A 16,722-nucleotide genomic window follows, 5' to 3' on the forward strand; every position below is an offset into this window, starting at 1 on the left:
TACACTTATAGACCATGTCGTGAACCATGGTCTCTCATTGAGAGAGGCAGGGTTGAGGGTGCAAGCCAATCTGCAAAGATCCACAGTGGCATCTGTAATGCGAATTTTCCATCATGCAAACAGGTGAGAGTTACATCCTTACATTACAGTAAGTTTGACTGTAAAATATATTTTTACAACAGGACCCAAAGGCTGCCCCCAACAGGGGGAAGAGGAAAAATATTTTCAGGAAAATGCTATTGTTGACATGGTTGTTGTCAACAATGCAATAAAACTGCGGGAGATTCAAGATAGAGTGCTGGCTGATAATGATATATTTGAAAATGTTAATTCTGTCAGCACAACAACTATTGCTCGAGTCCTAAAGAAACACCAAGTTACAATGAAACAGTTATACACTGTACCGTTCGAGAGAAACAGTGAACGGGTAAAAGAGCAAAGATACCAATATGTCCAGGTAAGACGTCTGAGGTTACGTACACAGCTATACAAAATATTTACAGTAAAAAAAAACACTAGCATTTCTACAGTAAAACTGTGCACTTACTGTTTTTCAGAGAGTAATGGAGGTGGAAGCACTGGAAAGACCATATTCATTGAACCTTGCCAAAACACGGCGCAGAGGAAGGAATGTTATAGGTCAAAGGGCCACTGTGGAGGTTCCAGGCCAACGGGGGGGGAAATATCACCATGTGTGCTGCAACGGCCAATGATGGTTTGCTTCTCAACACACCACTCATTGGCCCATACAACACAGAAAGGCTTATAGCTTTCCTAGAACAGCTCTATGCTCAGCTAGTGCCAGCAGAACAGGGGGAGCCAGTAAGAAACCCCCAAGTTTTTGTCATAGTTTGCGATAACGTTGCTTTTCACCACTCTGCAGCTGTCACAGATTGGTTTGCAGCACATCACAAATTTATGGTTTTGTACCTGCCTGCATATTCACCCTTCCTCAACCCAATACAGGAGTTTTTCTCTGCCTGGAGGTGGAAAGTGTTTGGTCACCACCCACATGACCAAATGTCTCTTTTGGAAGCCATGCGTGCCGGATGTGAGGACACGAGTCCAGAGGACTGCGAGGGATGGATAAGGCCCTCCAGAAGGTTCTTCCCCAGGTGCATGGCAAGAGAAAACATTAGATGTGATGTTGAAGAAAACCTGTGGCCTGATGATTTGTTCGAATTACAGTATGTACTTTTAGTTTCTACCTTTTTTTTCTCATTACTGTAATTCCGTAAATTACTACAGACTATTGAAGCAAACTGCTAATTTTCATTTACCTTAAAGAATTGTTATGTTCTAAAAATTTTAATAAATCATGTGAAAGAATGTCACTCTTTTCTTTGAAGAAAATATTACTTTGTATGAATGAAGTCACTGAAATTGTTCAAACTGTAAAGATGAAAAGTTTGTATTTTCTGTATTGGTGTTTGATGCTAGTGTTTTTATTCTCAGTGTGTTCTGAGTGACAGTGTGTGTTATCTCAGTGAGGTTTGTGCATAGTGTTTGGCTGCACTGAGCATGTTTTGAGCCATGTGTTAAGAGTTGTGTTGCTTGGAATGAGTTTTGCAGGTGATGTGAACTGTTTAGCTCAGGTGACTGTTGGTAGTGCAGACTGTAGTTAGAGTTTTGCACATGTGACTCCAGTTGTGCCCACTGTCGTTTAGCAATCGAAAAAAACTGTATCTTTACTTTTTCTCAAGTAGGACAATTGAGTACTTTTTCCACCACTGCCCTTCAGTTATTCTCTGCCTGCTGTTTACAAGCATTTCTCTGTGAAGAGTCACACTTAAGTACATCTCCTATGAGTTGACAACCTTTAAGCACCTGCTGACCAGCCAGACTGTGGAAACCAGCCAGACTGTGGTGTGTGTGTGTGTGTGTGTGTGTGTGTGTGTGTGTGTGTGTGTGTGTGTGTGTGTGTGTGTGTGTGTGTGTGTGTGTGTGTGTGTGTGTGTGTGTGTGTGTGTGTGTGTGTGTGTGTGTGTGTGTGCGTCAGAGACAACCATTGTGTATTTTATCAACCATTGTGTATTTTAGGCAGAGAGGCAGCAGATAATTGAGGATAAATTGAGATGCTGGACTGGATGGATAGATCACCTATCTATCATTGTGCCGCTTATTTCCCAACAGTTCATTGTAAAAAACAAGCAAGTTATTTACAGATTCAGGTGAGTCAGCCAACAAAGAAACAACGAAGACACAAATTGGTTAGAACTGGATACATTTTTTACTGGAGAGAAAAATAACACTTTAAAAACATTTTCCACTGGTTAGTACCAATATTGTACAGTGCGAAACATACTGTACTGCTCGTGATATTAGTTCAGTTACAGCAAGTTTAAAATGTCAATTAAATGTCAATTCTCAAGATATATGGCTATTCTAAGTAAAGGTACACTACTCCAGTCTATTTTCTTTAGTATCTCCTAGTATTAAAATCACCAGAGACATCAAACCTTATCACTATCATAATTAGCATTTTAAACAATACTTTTATCAAGACATTTGGATATTCAACCTGACTAAAGAATTACATTAGTGATAGCCGTCACTTCTAAAATCTCCCTTTCTATTGTAGTATGCTATGTAAATCTACCTAAAGAAATCTACTGAAAATGCAACGCCCTGGTCCAGACATGACTTTGTGAAAAGTTAAGACCGAGGTGACACAATATGAGATCTGTGTGCGCTCCCCCTCGTCCCAAAATACAATCACTTCCCAACATGAGGCGTCAGAGCGATTAGAGCTGCATCAATCAATCATCATAACTCAATCAGCATCCCCAACACAGAGCATACAGAGCAGAGAACTAGGCAATGGCTGAGTCCCATATTCCACCCTTTCCCCATAGGGTTCTGGTCAAACGTAGTGCTATATACAGGGAACATGGTGTCATTTGGGAGGCATACAATATATCTTGATAAAAAGTGGACGCAGTCAATGGGGGAGAAACTCATACATTAAAAATAGGATGAAAGTTCATGGAAATGTCTTATTTACTCATTGGTGACGACAGAAGGTTTGAATTAATAGAGCGTGTGAGATGGATGTCTTGGTTTGTGCAATTATATTTCTACTCACAGAAATGGAAACGGCTGCTTCGTTGGCCAGGATGATAAGTCAAACCACGACGAGCAGTCAGCGCTCGCTTCGCTGATTCTGGCTTTAGTATAATACATTACAGTCACTGCATTCACTATAGAAAGTGCACTACTTTTGAGCAGAGTCCTGGTCAATAGTAGTGCACTAAATAGGAAATAGGGAGCTATTTGGGACAAAGCCCCTAGCGCTCATCTAAATATGGGCCAGACCAACTTCTCATTTACACGTCTCTCTTTTGCAATCTCATAGTTTTAATGTCTATCCATGCTTGTCAACTATCCAAGAAAGATTGCCATAGCCCTCGTATATTACTCTTCTTAAGTATGCATCCCAAATTGCATCCTATTCCCTATATAGTGCACTACATTTGCTCCACCACTTCCTCATCTGCTGGCGCAATGGTTTGAAATCATCCTCAAATACCAGATAATAAATATTCCTATATCCACTGGCCTATCCCCTGGGTCATAAACACATTTTAAAGCAGAACCATACATCAATGATTCATACAACATTTTTGAATTCACTGTATTTCACTGTGCTCAATTAATTCACTTCACTTAATTCACTGTTTTTCCATTTCCGTTTTTCGAGCTAATTTGCATTAAAACAGGCCACGCAAAGACAGATAGATATGGCCAATTTGATGTATTTTAATACAGTAACAATGAATGTCTTTGTGCTCCAACACCTAGGGCTAGATTCAATCCATATCGAGGAAGAGCCGCGTTGGGCAATTCCCGATCGAGCCGGACATATGCAGTGTGCACCGTGAATGTAGTCAGGAACACAGGAACATTGTCTTTTAAATTTAAAATTGTGCTATTGCGCAGATCTTCCGCATTAAATCTAGGCCCTAATCCCTCCCGGGGTTAGCTTTTGAGACAGGCGGCAGTGAGGCTCTGAGAAGAGGAAGTTGAAGGCCAGTAACTGTGGGATGTCCAAGACCACACATACAGCAGGCTACTTTCTGAGTAGCAAGATACACACATCCTCATCTGCTATAAACACTGAACCTCACATATCAATGTGTACAGTTGTGCTCTTTCTTTCTCTCTCACTCTCTCTCTCTTTTCTCTCTCACTCTCTCTCTCTCTCTCTCTCTCTCTCTCTTTTCTCACTCTCTCTCTCTTTTCTCTCTCACTCTCTCTCTCTTTTCTCTCTCACTCTCTCTCTCTTTTCTCTCTCGCTCTCTCCCTCTGTCTCTGCTTCCGTATCAATGTCAGTAATGTTGGAGATGGCTGTGCATTGGGACCAAAACAAGGCAAACGCATATTTTCTAATAACAGTGTAGGAAATGTTACAAAGTCTATTGCTACAGGATAGAGGGTTTGTATCCTTGGTTAACAGTTTTGTAAAGGTACACATTAAACAGAGGAGTGTGGGAGAGATACAATACCCATGTGGCACAAACTGAATGTTGATTGCACATCAATATAACGCATGTACAGTAATACTCGTATGTTAGTGAGAAAGAGTTAAATGTAGAAAAAACTACAAGTGAGTAAAATACATGGAGTGCCTGCCTCATTCTAGGAAGGTCAACAAAGAATTGTTAGACGTGTGCCCTCTATACCAACGTTGCTGAATAATAGCAAATCTTACAGAATATAAAGAAAATGGCCTCTCTCTTTTGTCTCTCTGTGGTGAGTATGTCCACATAGATGCATAAAGATGTGTATTATCATCCCACTCCCCCTCCCCCAGCTGAGAGAGAACACTGATAATGAAGACTCCTCACAGTTCAGTACCCCTGCAGTGCCCCATCAGGCTAGGATTCTGAGAAACACACAAACCACCCACACACACGCGCCGAAGAGCTACACACACGTTAACTTATTAGCTCTGGTGGAACAGTTTAAGGAGGGAATGCGAAGAGCATCCGTAAATGATGTTATTTTGCCATTTTTTGAGCACGAGCAAAAGTTGGAAACCAATCTCAATATCATGACCCGCTCCTTCACAGAACTGCTCCGCGTGTGTTTGAGGTGTACCGTACCACTACTGAGTGTTGCACAATATCACATGGGCAAGACAGAAAGCCCATTTGTTAAAAGTCAATAGCACAATACACAGAAAGTAAATGCCATAAGAATGACATGACAAGAATACTGAGATTTTGGTTCGAACAAGAACGAAGAACAACACAGGCAGTGCAGAGAGTGACTAGACTAACTAGCAGCAATACTAGTTAAATACAAGTAAATATACTGTAGATATAAAGAGAGGGAGATGACCATAAGCAGTGTGACACAAGTCATCTAGGCCTAGTCCACGTTCCATAAACCTCATGGCAGTATTAAGTGATGCACAGTTAGCAATGCAGTGCAGACACACACAGTAAGACAGAGCGCTCACAGCATCAGGGTATCATTCCCTGGGAGTGAACTGAACACTACAAGAAAGAAACGTCTGTGTCCGTAGTTCAGCAGGGTAAAACATAAACGTGGAAGGGCTCTGGTACGGTGTCACTGTTGCATGCGTAATGAGCAATAAGCTACAATTGACCTAGTGTATGAAGAATCAAAAAAAAAAAAAACTGCCTCGTTCACACACAAACACGCACAGGTGCTCAGAGACACAGAAATGGTTTCCCTGACAACCACTGAGCGGAGAGGATCGGAACTAGTCGACAGACATCTCCGTCCTATTCCGTTACGTTATGACGGTACATGAGGTGACGGCAATTATCATACGAGGGATAGCAGTAACCCTGAGTTATTCAAGACAAACAGTTCATAAGAAATACTAATACAATTAGTTCAAAATAAATGCTGTTTTATACGATATATAGATACTTTGAATTATTGGTAAGACTAATTTAGTACTATCTTTTCTATTTGTGGTACATGTATAGATAACGGAAATCTATTCTCTAAAGCTCCGAAAACCACCAAAGCACTTTATAAATACATTTAGCTCCTTAGGGAGATCTACGTACTTCCGGAAAAAAATTGCTTTAATCTGAGTTCACACAGCTGACAGGTAGACAAAGGAGGAAATCTGTCGCCATCTCTTCTCCCCTTTCACAAAGAGTCTTTATTTTCCCCGCAGGTGCTGCATCTCACTCTCTCTCTCTCTCTCTCTCTCTTTCCAAGAAGACTTTCTGGGCTCCTGAGCATAAAATCTAACTCTATGTGTCTCTTGAGACTAAAGGATGATCTATCCACTCCTCTCTTCTACCTTCACTCTCTGGTTCTCTCTCAGTAGAGGCGTTAGTTGAGACGGTGAAAATGGATGGGGGGGAAATATACAGTTCACCTCTTGACAGTAGCTGCTACTGGAATTCACTTAGTGCCTTCAATTCACCCGAGAGCTGAGGATTGAAGCCTCCTCGGTGAGTAAAACCACCTGAACCCCGTCTTCCTGTTGCACCTCTTCTACAGAGCGCTCCCGTCCAGGACCTCTCAAGGAAAGCCGTCACTGTAGGCTATCGGTGATGAGATACACAGCCAGTAGGCTGACAAAGGTGAAAAGTGAGCAAAGTCACAAAAGGTTGTCATAGTCAAGCAGCTTGGAGTGCTGGCGGGTTTTCCACAGGCGGAAGAGACGGAAGTCAAAGTACATCTCGATCATCTCCTTGCCTAGAGAGAGAGAGAAATAGAGAGAGGGTGGGCGGGGTCGAGGGGCTCCGGTTAAGTCCAGTTGATTTCTCTTCACCTCTCCACTAGCTAATCCGTTCTCAGAAAAGAAAATAATTCACGTTTTTTTCCCCCCTTCCCAACAACTACTCTCAAAGGTTGATTGAAATATACAGTTGATTGAAGTGTTCATGTACTGTAAAGCTTGATCAAGCTATAAACCGGTGGAAATGGAGGAGACAAGATAAAAGAGAAAGAGGTGGAGAAATAGTGGGGTCTTGTGGGTCAATAGAGGAGAGGGAAACACTCAGTGGAGATAATGAGATATTAATTGAGAAATAATTAGCATGACATCAATAAGTTTCAGGGGGAAATGATTGATGAGGGGTGCGTTCAGAGCTCAGGAAGTTCAGACATGTCTGCCAGTGTGTTCCCTAATGTCCTGATTAACTTGGTTTGCCTTACTAGGTTTGATTAATGTTCACTATTTACATTCAGGGAACGTGTACAGCGCAGCATGTAGCAGATATTGGAAAAATCGAAAATGTACATATGTGAAATTGTGTGTGTGTGGTCATGCGTGTTACACTCACCCTGCGCAGACAGCTCTAGTGGGGACTTGAATTCGATGGCATGAGGTCTCATTAGCTGCTTCAGATTCTGGATTAGCTGTGAAGCAGAACATTTTACATTTCAAAACATCCATCTGGCAAAACAGACAAACCTCTTGAGAGGAGAGAAAATAGTCTTCTGTTCACAGCAAAAACAATTGCAGACATATTGTCACTCATTCTTTTTCCAAAGGAAACTAACGCTCAGTTGTACCTCCAAAAGCAATACAACTAACTCCAAAGTTAAATATGTCATAACATCAACCGAAAAGAGCCCTTCATAGTGGGAACGACAGGGGCAGAGTGTGTCTTGTGTATACAGCAGAATGGGAAGTGACACTGAAGTGTTAACCTGTGTTTGTCTCACTGAGTATATCTGTTGTTGAGTGGCCGTTGTGTACGAGGAGAGTGCTCATTGCTGGAGAGAGCCTGTCAGAGCACATTACTGTACCTTACATAACCCTCCTCCTGCCCACTTCTCCGCTCACTCCCTATACCCCCCCCTCTCCCCGCTCCTCTCCCTCTCTCTGCACCTCCCCTTTCCCTGCACCTCTTCTCCACTCCTGCTCCACTCCCTGCAGTCTGGACCAGCCAGTGCCACTGCCCCATGGAGCCTCGCAACCAATTAACATGTTTTTCCAGTAGCCCGTTTCCTATCTGCTGACGCCATTCACAGAGCAGTAGAAGTAGCAGCATGCATGATCTAAATCAATGTACGGAACCTCTGGGGAGTTTGTGTGCGTGTGTGGGAGAGGTCAGGGTTCGCGGTCCCTAGCGGGACTCTGCGAATATAACATGCTCCAGTGTTACAGTGCTTAACCTCAACTCCCCTGACCGTGTCGACAGAGATGAACAACAATCGTTTAAACCCTTAAAGCCGGGTCACTATTTTAAAAGAGGGGAATACTGTACAACAGAAGGATTTCGGTGGTAGATTCTATTGGCAGAAACCAGCAGAAGGGTTAACAGAATTCAGAGGAGGAACTAATGATGTTTTTGTCTTGTCCTTTGTAGGCTAGAGGTGACTGCTCCCCAGAAGAAGACTGTACAGGGAGTGAATACAACTAAAGGAGTGGAAACGAGCTGTATAACAAAGTTAAGGTTTGCATCCAAAATGGCACCCCATTCCCAATAGGCCCTGGTCAAAGTAGTGCACTGTATATGGAAAAGGGTGCCATTTGGGAGACACACAACATCAATCAAGGAGATGTTAGAGTTGAGTTGCAGCTACAGGTAAGCTGGGTGTGTATCGGTACGTTGGTCTCTCTGAAACTAGCAGACTATTATTAGACGGATGACTAAAGCTTTCTATCTGCATTCCAGCTGAGGTAGCAGGGGATTACAGATAGCAGAAGAGAACACTGATAAATGCACTGAAAAATGCTTCCCTGTTTCATTTCTGTGACTTGTACAGCCTCCAGACTGCCACGCACGCACACACACACACACACAGACACACACACACTCCAGAGAAGGAACAACGTGGCGAAAATGTAAGCTAGACTGGAACAACACTGATGTCTGTGTCAGAGGGTGGGCACACTGTACAGCGTGCTAATGTACAAAATGCATGTATATGTTGCTGTACATTTGACTGCCTAATACAGCGTGTGAAAATGGTATGTTCAATTATTTAAATGAGTAAACACAAATCCTGTAGCATATGTACAGAGTTTCTGTGTGAGAGTGCATGCATTTTCAAGACCATCTGAACTAAGTGCCTGTGTGTGTTTGTGTGTGCGTGCCTGAGTGTGTGTGTGTGTGTACGTGAATCTGTTTGTGTGCATAGCTGCTTGTTCCCTGCAGTGTCTGCCAGTACGGCTTAGTCTCTGTGGGTGAGGAGGGCCAGCAGGGCAGGGGGATGTGTGTGTGTGCGTGTGTGTGTGTGTGTGGCTCTATACTGGCTACATAAATAAAAATAGGCCTATATACTGTGCACTCATCTATAATGAGGCAGTACAGTTGTGGTAATACATGTTTACAGTGACAGAATAGGAAACAACTCTTTACATAAGTTAATATAGTACTGGGTAGGGTTAGCCTGGGTACCAGTCTGTTTAGCTCTCCTATGACAAAGATTAGCATGACGAGGATTGTCAAGGAGTGGAATGACAGCTAAACAGACTGCTACCCAGACTATGGGGCCAACATTTCAGTAACTTTCACAAAATCCCAAAGGTTTTGGCAGAAATTCCTGGAATCAGGAGGGGAGAACGCAGGAAATCCAGGAATCAGGAGGGGAGAACGCAGGAAATCCAGGAATCAGGAGGGGAGAACGCAGGAAATCCTGGAATCAGGAGGGGAGAACGCAGGAAATCCAGGAATCAGGATGGGAGAACGCAGGAAATCCAGGAATCAGGAGGGGAGAACGCAGGAAATCCAGGAATCAGGATGGGAGAACGCAGGAAATCCAGGAATCCTCCAACTGTGATATCTAGAAAACCTGGTAACTTTGGGAAAATTACTAGAATTTTGCAACTACAATAGGAAACTTTAAATCCATACTTTTTCTCCATTGGCGCTCCCCAGAACATAGCAGCCCATTATGTGAATGAGGTTGGCCTCAGGGTTTAGTTTGCTCATGAACCGACTCAACTTCTTCCAGAACCTGTCCATACAAATACAAGTGGAAGAGATTAAATTAATCTGCATTTTTATGGTAGTGTATGACTTTGGTCTATGCTCCTTCAATCCAGTGACAGTTGTCATGGTGATATTGTTGTCAGAAGTGAGTGATCTTACTGGATCATGTCCTCCTCCTTCTCCACCTTGGCAAACGTGGCCACTTTGTTCTTGAGCAGGTACAGATGCCCCGGACCTCCCTGGAGAACAGGTTCATTCCGGTTATGTGTGTGCAACAATAACCGCAGCAGCAATAAGCTGACATAAACACTGAGTTTGAGACAATAAGAACCCATTCTCCAGCTCACACATGCAAACACACAATAGTGTCTAAGCCATCTCCCCTTCCCCTCTCTCACCTGACAGAAGATGAGCATGTTCCAGATCTTACAGCCTTTCCTGTAGGCCGTCAGCTTCTTCTCTATCTCCTCTGTGATTGGAGGGAAAGATGAGGGAGGAAAGTATAAATGTTACTTTTCTGCAGGCTGAGGAGAGAGGCCACATACTGTACTATGATCATTATTCAGGGCATACTATGACTGAAAAACAAACACTTCCTCTACTCACCAATGATGTCATCGAATGTGGCATGTTCATGATCCTACAGAAAAATGAAAAAATAGGACACAGTAAGATGAGACGGTAAGACGATTCCAACTACTGTGTGAACGGGGTGGTTTATGATATGCACGTTATGGCGTAGCATTTAAAATGTTGATATTTTCCATATAAACTGTAATAATTAGGAAGTGTAGAAGAGACTCTTGCAAATCAATATGACAGTCATCAGAATGTCCAGGAATTGTCAGAACAGGTAGGAGTAGTGCAACGGACCAGTGGATGAGAGGGGCTCACATAAAGGATGGGGATGACCGAGGGGTCGTCCCGACGGATGATGTTAGGGACATATTCAGCCTTCGGGACCTTAGAGGATATCAGCTGGAAGAAGACAGACAGTCTCAACATCTATACAAAAATCCACGAAAAACTGTCTACAGTGGGTACATTATATACTGTAAGTAACATCATAATAAGAATGGAAACAGATAAATACATTTGTCAGAAACTAGCCTACTTAGTAGTATGATATCTGTTTAAGGTCATATAGAACAGCACTACAGAGATATTCTCCTACAGTTTACACTTAGCTATTAACAACACAATGTACCCTATTCACTTTGCACTGCTATGAGATGGTTAACTGGTCTCGTAGGTGAGCTGAGAATCTCACTATGATTTTGGGGGGGGTGAAGTCCTCTCCCTCGCAGGCTGCTCTCTCCAGTTCTCTCTCCTCCTCCCAGTCCGCATCCTCCTGTGACCCTTCATCTAGAGCCCCTGACGAGGACTGCAGGTCCCCATCTGACACACACACACACACACACACACACACACACACACAGAAACACAGAGTCGGGGAGAGATGAAAGGATCACAAACAGAGCTGATTAGAGGAGAGTCTGCAATCAAAAGCTACGCACCTGGCTGCTGGCTGTTTGCAGAGAGAAGAAGACAGGAATCATAGAGAGACACACATCGAGGAAATATCACATTTACATAAGTACTCAGACCCTATACTCAGTACTTTGTTGAAGCACCTTTGGCAGCGATTACAGCATCGACTCTTCTTGGGTATGATGCTACAAGCTTGGCACACCTGTATTTGGGGCGTTTCTCACATTCTTCTCTGCAGATCCTCTCAAGGTCTGTCAGGTTGGATGGGGAGCATCGAGGCACAGCTATTTTTGTAACACCCTGATCTGTTCCACTTGACCTCGTTATTGTCTCCACCGTCTCCAGGTGTCGCTTATTTTCCCCAGTGTATTTATCCCTGTGTTTCCTGTCTCTCTGTGCCAGTTCGTCTTGTATGTCCAAGCCTACCAGCGTTTTTCCCCGGTTTCCTGCTTTGCCTTTTCTCCTTTTTCTAGTCCTCCCGGTTTTGACCCTTGCCTGTTCTGGACTCTGTACCCGCCTGCCTGACCATTCTGCCTGCCTTGACCTCGAGCCTGCCTGCCACTCTGTACCTCCTGGACTCTGATCTGGTTATGACCTTTTGCCTGTCCACGACCATTCTCTTGCCTATTCCCTTTGGATTTATTCATCAAACTCCAAACTGTGTCTGCATTTGGGTTTCAGGTCTCTGCGTTGTCTTGGGTGTGTGCTTAGCCTCGATGTCCTGTTGGAAGGTGAACCTTCGCCCCCAGTCTGAGGTCCTGAGCTCTCTGGAGCAGGTTTTTATCAAGGATCTCTCTGTACTTTGCACCGTTCATCTTTCCCTCGATCCTGACTAGTCTCCCAGTCCCTGCCGCTGAGAAACATTCCCACCACTATGCCTCAGTTTGGCCGGGAGGCCAGCTCTAGGAAGAATCTTGGTGGTTCCAAACTTCTTCCATTTAAGAATGATGGAGGCCACTGTGTTCGTACCCTTCACCAGATCTGTGCCTCAACACAATCCTGTCTCGGAGTTCTACGGACAATTCCTTCGACCTCAAGTCTTGGTTTTTGCTCTGACATGCACTGTCAACTATGGGACCTTATATAGACAGGTGTGTGCCTTTCTAAATCCTGTCTAATAAATTGCATTTACCACAGGTGGACTCCAATCAAGTTGTAGAAACATCTCAAGGATGATCAATGGAAACAGGATGCACCTGAGTTCAATTTCGAGTCTCATAGCAAAGGATCTGAATACTTATGTAAATAAGGTATTTCAGTTTTTTTTTAGTTTTTTTACACATTTGCAAAAATTCCCGAACAACCTGTTTTTGCTTTGTCATTATGTGGTATTGTGTGTAGATTGAGGATTTTGTTTTTTGTTCATCCATTTTAGAATAAGGCTGTAACGTAACAAAACGTGGGAAAAGTCAAGAGGTCTGAATACTTTGCGAATGCACTGTAGCACAAGAAATCATAGGCACATAAAGCAGGCACACAAAGCCATCAGATACATAGACAATAGGTTGCAGAGAGACACGGTCACACAATATTTAGAATGAAAGACAGAGCTTGGAACATACAAGCACAGACTCGGACAGACCTTGGACAGATATGGAGGACGGCAGAGACGCACAGGACAGGCATAAAGGACAGACGTACAGACGCAAGGTACAGTAGACCGCCGTCTCCAAAAGACAGACGTGAATAGGTAGAGGAAAAATACAATCAGGGTCAAACAGTCTGTACAGGGGAGCTTCTTTTCAAATGAGTGTGTGAGTGTGTGTGTGTTTGTGTGAGTGTGTGCGTGTCCATAGTGTACGTATAGCGCCTGTTTTGTGCCTCAGTAAAGTTATTCTTAACTGTACGTGCTTGTGTCGAGTATGCTTGAGTGAGAAAGTGTGTTATGCGTATGTCTCCTGGGCACGTCGGCTTGAGCGAGTGTGTGTATAGTATGTGTCTGGACTCACTGTCTCTGGAGCCATGGAGAGAGTCTGGCTTCATAGGGGTGGGGTCACTCCAGGAGCGGTTGAAACTCTTGGCTCGGCGGTCGGCATATGCTGATGAGGGAGTGGAGGAGAATGAGTGGAGGATGAGGAGGAGGCCGGGGGGGGGGAGTGCCACACGCACTTTCCCTAATCAAGCCCAAAACACACTGGGCGTGTTCCAATAATATCTCTTTTCTTCTGAAGTGTACACTTGTTCACTACTTCCCACAAGTCTAAAAGCATTGGATTGGTGGAGGCTAGAGGGAGTTTCCACCTTGTATTTTAATACCTGTGATTTCCTTCCAAATCAGTGAAGGGAAGTGAACAAAGGAACACTTTGGGAGAAAAGGACAAATAATTGGGATGTAGCCACTCAACACAGATGCTAGTAACTCAGAAACGTCTTTCACCACGGAGTGGGATTCAGTCCGCTATACAGACGCCAACACACACAAACACTTCCCATATGTTCAACACATCCCGGTTCATTCAAAACAGCCTGGCTGAAAACATGTTCCTTGTATTGCTCTGACTGAGTCATCATCACGAAACAGTGATGCTGAGTGGGTGAGCATCTGGTACTCAAGCTCACAGCTGGGCCTGTCGTATCCAAACCACCCAGTCACTTAATAAAAGCTGCTAATAAAGTCAACACCTCTACCAGCTTCTTCTAACCAGACATCCTACTATAAAACGCCAACTTGAAAGCTTTTATGCCGTAACGTTGATCATCTTGACTCTTTGACCACTTTCTCCTGGGAGTTGGATGTCTATTTTTCAGACAGGTTGAAATGTAAGAGAGGGACACAGAATTTAGAGGGGAGAACATGTGGAAGGGGGTGGGTGAAGTGAGATTCGGTGTGCTTGGGAGACTATACTACTACAGTTTCACCACACTCCCACAATGGACCACTTGGTTCCATTTACTGTAGCTTTAACTAGTTAATATTGAGCCATGCCACAATTATTTATGAATGCATGAATGTACCATGCAGTATATTTTATCCAGCACACACTGACACATGTACTGTACAGGCTGCATGCATATAGCACAACCACACTGACGAAAGTAGATCCCATAATAACAAGCTACGACGGCACAGGCACCAGCGCCACACTCACTGGGGAACTCACTCTGAGCCTTCATTCTGCGGCTGCCCACCATTCTCAGGTGCTTCCGGAAGTTCCTGTCACAGAAAAGAACAGAGCAGTAGAAGGGAGAAGAAAGAGGAAGGAGAGAGAAGGAGAACAGAGGGAGAGGGAGAGAGAGAGCAGAGGGAAGAAGAAGAGTAACAGTTTAGTAGCTTACCTGGACAGGAAAGTGAAACGGCGTGTCAATCAATGCCTGTTCATGTTTTTTTTGGGGGGGGTGGGGGGGGTGCTTTGCTGTTTGAAGTTATTCAGTCTGATCAATCTGATTCCTTTCGAACTCTCCCACAACATGATTCAACTGGATCAAAAGAGATGAACTCTTTTCTAAGTTTGGTCAGTCTGAAAAAAAGATCTAAAACATTGTGGATCTGTGAATTTTTTAAAATCCAATCTTGTGAAACAAGTTCCTGTGATTCAGCTGTCATCTACTGACAGTGTACAAAACTCTTGAAAAAAACAACAAAAACATGTGATGTTAGTTAAACAGAAAGTAAATACTGACTAGATACAGTAATGCGTAGAGATAACCATGTTACTGGAGCCTGGTACTGTATATTGCATCCTCATAAACAGTTACTAAATAACTTTTTTAAGGAAACACATGCAATGGTATGGCTCAGTTGCGAACCGTCATTCAGGGCAGAGCCTCAACTGTTTTGAGCCCCACCTGTTTAGCTAAAAATATATACAGTGGATTCGGAAAGTATTCAGACCCCTTGACTTTTGCCACACTCTGTAATGTTACAACCTTATTCTGAAATTGATTTAAGAACATCTCAGCAATCTACACACAATACCTCCATAATGACAAAGCAAAAACAAGTTTTTAGACATTTTAGCTCAATTTTTTATATTTTTTTAAAACTTTGTCCCCTTCCGCTGAAAAACATCTCCACAGCATGATGCTACCACCATGCTTAACAGTAGGGACGGTGTCAGGTTTCCTCCAGAAGTGACGCTTGGAATTCAGGCCAAAGAGTTAAATCTTGGTTTCATCAGACCAGAGAACCTTCTTTCTCATGGTCTGAGAGTCTTTAGGTGCCTTTTGGCAAACTCCCAGCGGGCTGTCATGTGCCTTTTACTGAGGAGTGGCTTCCGTCTGGCCACTCTAACATAAAGGCCTGATTGGTGGAGTGCTGCAGAGATGGTTGTCCTTCTGGAAGGTTCTCCCATCTCCACAGAAAAACTCTAGAGCTCTGTCAGAGTGACCATCGGGTTCTTGGTCACCTCCCTGACCAAGGCCCTTCCTTCCTCGATTGCTCAGTTTGGCCTAGGGCCAGCTCTAGGAAGAGTCTTGGTGGTTCCAAACTTCTTCACTTTAAGAATGATGGAGGCCACTGTGTTCTTGGGGACCTTCAATGCTGCAGACATTTTTTCGTACCCTTCATGCACTGTCAACTGTGGAACCTTATATAGACAAGTTTGTGCCTTTTCGAAATCATGTCCAGTCAATTGGATGGATGCATCTGGGCTCAATTTCGAGTCTCATAGTAAAGGGTCTGAATACTTATGTAAATAATGTATTTTTGTTTTTAATTTATTATTATTTATTTTTTTGCTTTGTCATTATGGGGTATTGTGAGTAGATTGCTAAGGATTTGTATTTTGATTTTAGAATAAGGTTGTAACGTAACAAAATGTGGAAAAAGTCATGGGGTCTGAATACTTTTCAAAGGCACTGTATGTATATATACAGTATATATACAGTAGTATGTATATATACAGTATTACTTTATTTATATATCTTTTTTGTTATTAATATAAAAAATGTGTTGTTTTGCATGTTATTTTGGCATTAATACGTGTCACATATCAGTTTGCAAACAATGTAAAAAAAAATAAAAAATTAATTAATAAAGCCGCATACATGGTCTCATCTTTCTTGAGTAAGGCAGCTAAATGCAGGTGTTTCAGCCTAGCCTCAGTGCTTTCTGTGGTGGTGGGGCAGCCAGCGGAAAATACCGAGCGTAGGGGTTGGTAATGTGATTGGCTCAGTGTTCTGTCACTCACTGGGACACTACGTCACTGCAAAATCTATGGGGATAGCTTGAAAAATCAAGCCTCTTGGGTGCTGCCATAGAGTTACATTAGAAGTGTACATCCATCAAGGCTCAAGGTCATTGGCCACAGATAAAATTACATCAAATCAAGTTATATCTACCATAGCTTTGATTGGACTCATGTCAACATCATACTTTCAAAATCTTAGCTAGCAAACTAGACAAGCTGTC

At 43.1% G+C, this 16,722-nt stretch overlaps 1 protein-coding gene across 4 annotated transcripts in view; it reads right to left on the reverse strand.

Annotated features, from left to right (window-relative positions):
• Window positions 1-2,217: 2,217 nt before the first annotated feature.
• The window catches only part of LOC112248696 (NMDA receptor synaptonuclear signaling and neuronal migration factor-like), a 40,029-nt gene continuing 25,524 nt past the window's right edge, over window positions 2,218-16,722 (reverse strand). For 2 of the 4 annotated variants that reach the window (XM_024417945.2, XM_024417943.2), the window contains 10 exons: window positions 14,474-14,526; window positions 13,322-13,411; window positions 11,152-11,279; window positions 10,776-10,859; window positions 10,488-10,521; window positions 10,280-10,350; window positions 10,041-10,120; window positions 9,804-9,906; window positions 7,281-7,356; window positions 2,218-6,690 (listed from right to left, as the gene is read on the reverse strand). In XM_024417945.2, coding sequence (XP_024273713.1) covers window positions 6,593-6,690; window positions 7,281-7,356; window positions 9,804-9,906; window positions 10,041-10,120; window positions 10,280-10,350; window positions 10,488-10,521; window positions 10,776-10,859; window positions 11,152-11,279; window positions 13,322-13,411; window positions 14,474-14,526 — 817 coding nt within the window. In that variant the 3' untranslated portion in view covers window positions 2,218-6,592. Of the gene's footprint in view, window positions 6,691-7,280; window positions 7,357-9,803; window positions 9,907-10,040; window positions 10,121-10,279; window positions 10,351-10,487; window positions 10,522-10,775; window positions 10,860-11,151; window positions 11,280-13,321; window positions 13,412-14,461; window positions 14,527-16,722 lie in introns of all 4 variants that reach the window. The other 2 variants (XM_024417944.2, XM_024417942.2) reach the window with 1 other exon arrangement.

This window comes from Oncorhynchus tshawytscha, linkage group LG04, assembly GCF_018296145.1.
Source record: "Oncorhynchus tshawytscha isolate Ot180627B linkage group LG04, Otsh_v2.0, whole genome shotgun sequence".
NCBI lineage: Eukaryota > Metazoa > Chordata > Actinopteri > Salmoniformes > Salmonidae > Oncorhynchus > Oncorhynchus tshawytscha.